This window comes from Condylura cristata, unplaced genomic scaffold (genome assembly GCF_000260355.1).
Source record: "Condylura cristata isolate star-nosed mole 26May11 unplaced genomic scaffold, ConCri1.0 scaffold00060, whole genome shotgun sequence".
Lineage (NCBI taxonomy): Eukaryota > Metazoa > Chordata > Mammalia > Eulipotyphla > Talpidae > Condylura > Condylura cristata.
This window is the reverse complement of record NW_004567161.1, coordinates 236,940-238,213: the sequence shown is the minus strand read 5'-3', so window position 1 is coordinate 238,213 and position 1,274 is coordinate 236,940. Positions and strand designations below refer to the sequence as shown.

At 70.5% G+C, this 1,274-nt stretch overlaps 1 protein-coding gene across 1 annotated transcript in view; it reads left to right on the top strand.

Annotated features, from left to right (window-relative positions):
• Positions 1-1,274, top strand: part of RNF213 (ring finger protein 213) — a 48,526-nt gene that overhangs the window by 8,093 nt on the left and 39,159 nt on the right. Inside the window, exons 7-8 of the mRNA XM_012734565.1 lie at positions 24-197; positions 387-1,000. Coding sequence (XP_012590019.1) covers positions 24-197; positions 387-1,000 — 788 coding nt within the window. The remainder of the gene's footprint in view (positions 1-23; positions 198-386; positions 1,001-1,274) is intronic.

The window sequence follows — 1,274 nt, the reverse complement described above, 5'->3', positions numbered from 1 at the left end:
TCACGCCACCCCCACCCGCGCAGGGAGCGATAAGAAGGTCCTGGCCGGCCTCACCAAGGAGGGCAGGAGGCTGCTGGACGTGGCCGACTCCGTGTTCACCAAAGTGGCCGGCGACCTCCAGAGCGGGGCAGTGCTCCTGGGGCAGCTGGAGCTGGTCTTGCAGCACCGGGGCCAGTTTCTCGCCCTCTGGGAGATAAGTAGGTGGCCGGCGGGCGCAGCTGGGCCCTGGTCGGGGCCCTCGTGGGGTGGCGTGGCTGGGGACCATCCCGTACCCTGATCGTGAACTCGTGATGACGGAGGGCCTCGAGGCCACCCCACCGCCCATCGCGTGGACGTGGCTGCCGGGGAGGCGAGGGCTTCTGTTCTCCCGGGACACTCTCTTCCAGAGCAAAGGAGCCTCCAGCCCCAGAAGGGCCAGTGCGAGATGCAGGCCGTGCTGGACAGAAGGGGCTGCGAGCTGTCCTTTCTGAGGACGGAGCAGAGCCACGTGGACAGTATGCTGCAGGCGTGCAGGAAGGTGCAGGACGTGATGGAGGGTGAGGGCCGGGGTCCGTGGTGTGCGGTCAGCGGGCAGGGTCGAGGGCTCGGGGGCAGTGCCTGGAGGGGAGGCCTTTGGCCGTGGGGATGTTCCGGAAAGTGCAGTGGGTCTCCTGTTGTTCCTGGTCCTCTCCCCCTCAGACCAGCTGACAGCCCGGCCCTCCCCGGGGGCCTGGTCTGCTCTGAGAGCCACGCCCAGGCGCCCAGGAGCTGCCCTGCTGACCGCTGGGCGCCCTGGAGGTGCTTGGTTCTCCGTAGCGCCAGGTCGCATTCAGTCTTTGCTTTCCATACGCTTGCCTCGGGTCCGGCTCCAGACTCGGACACGGTCAGCGGAGGAGTCCAGGGGCTGGGGGCTGCCGCCCGCAGGCCCTTTGGTCCGGGAGGTGTCTGGCTGCCCCTGGAGTCCACTTCCTGGGCCGCGGCCTCCAGGCCTGGGACCGGTCTCCCGGTCCCCAAGAAGGGGGTGTGTCCAGGTCCGCGTCCCTGGGGGGCCACAGGGCCTTCCCTCGGGAGACCGTTGCGGGAGCGTGGCCTGGCCGGGGTCAGCAGGCCCGGGCCCCGCCCTGCTCCGCCTCCCGTGTCGCCCGCTGCTCGGCCGTCTGCATTTTCCGCGTTTGGCCGTTTCCGGGCGGCTCCGCTCCGGGAGCACCCCACTTCCCGTCTTTCCCGCGGGCGCCCAGGACCTCCAGGGACGTCCCGCGCGGTGTGCGGAGAGAGGCCTCGCCGGGGCCGGGGCG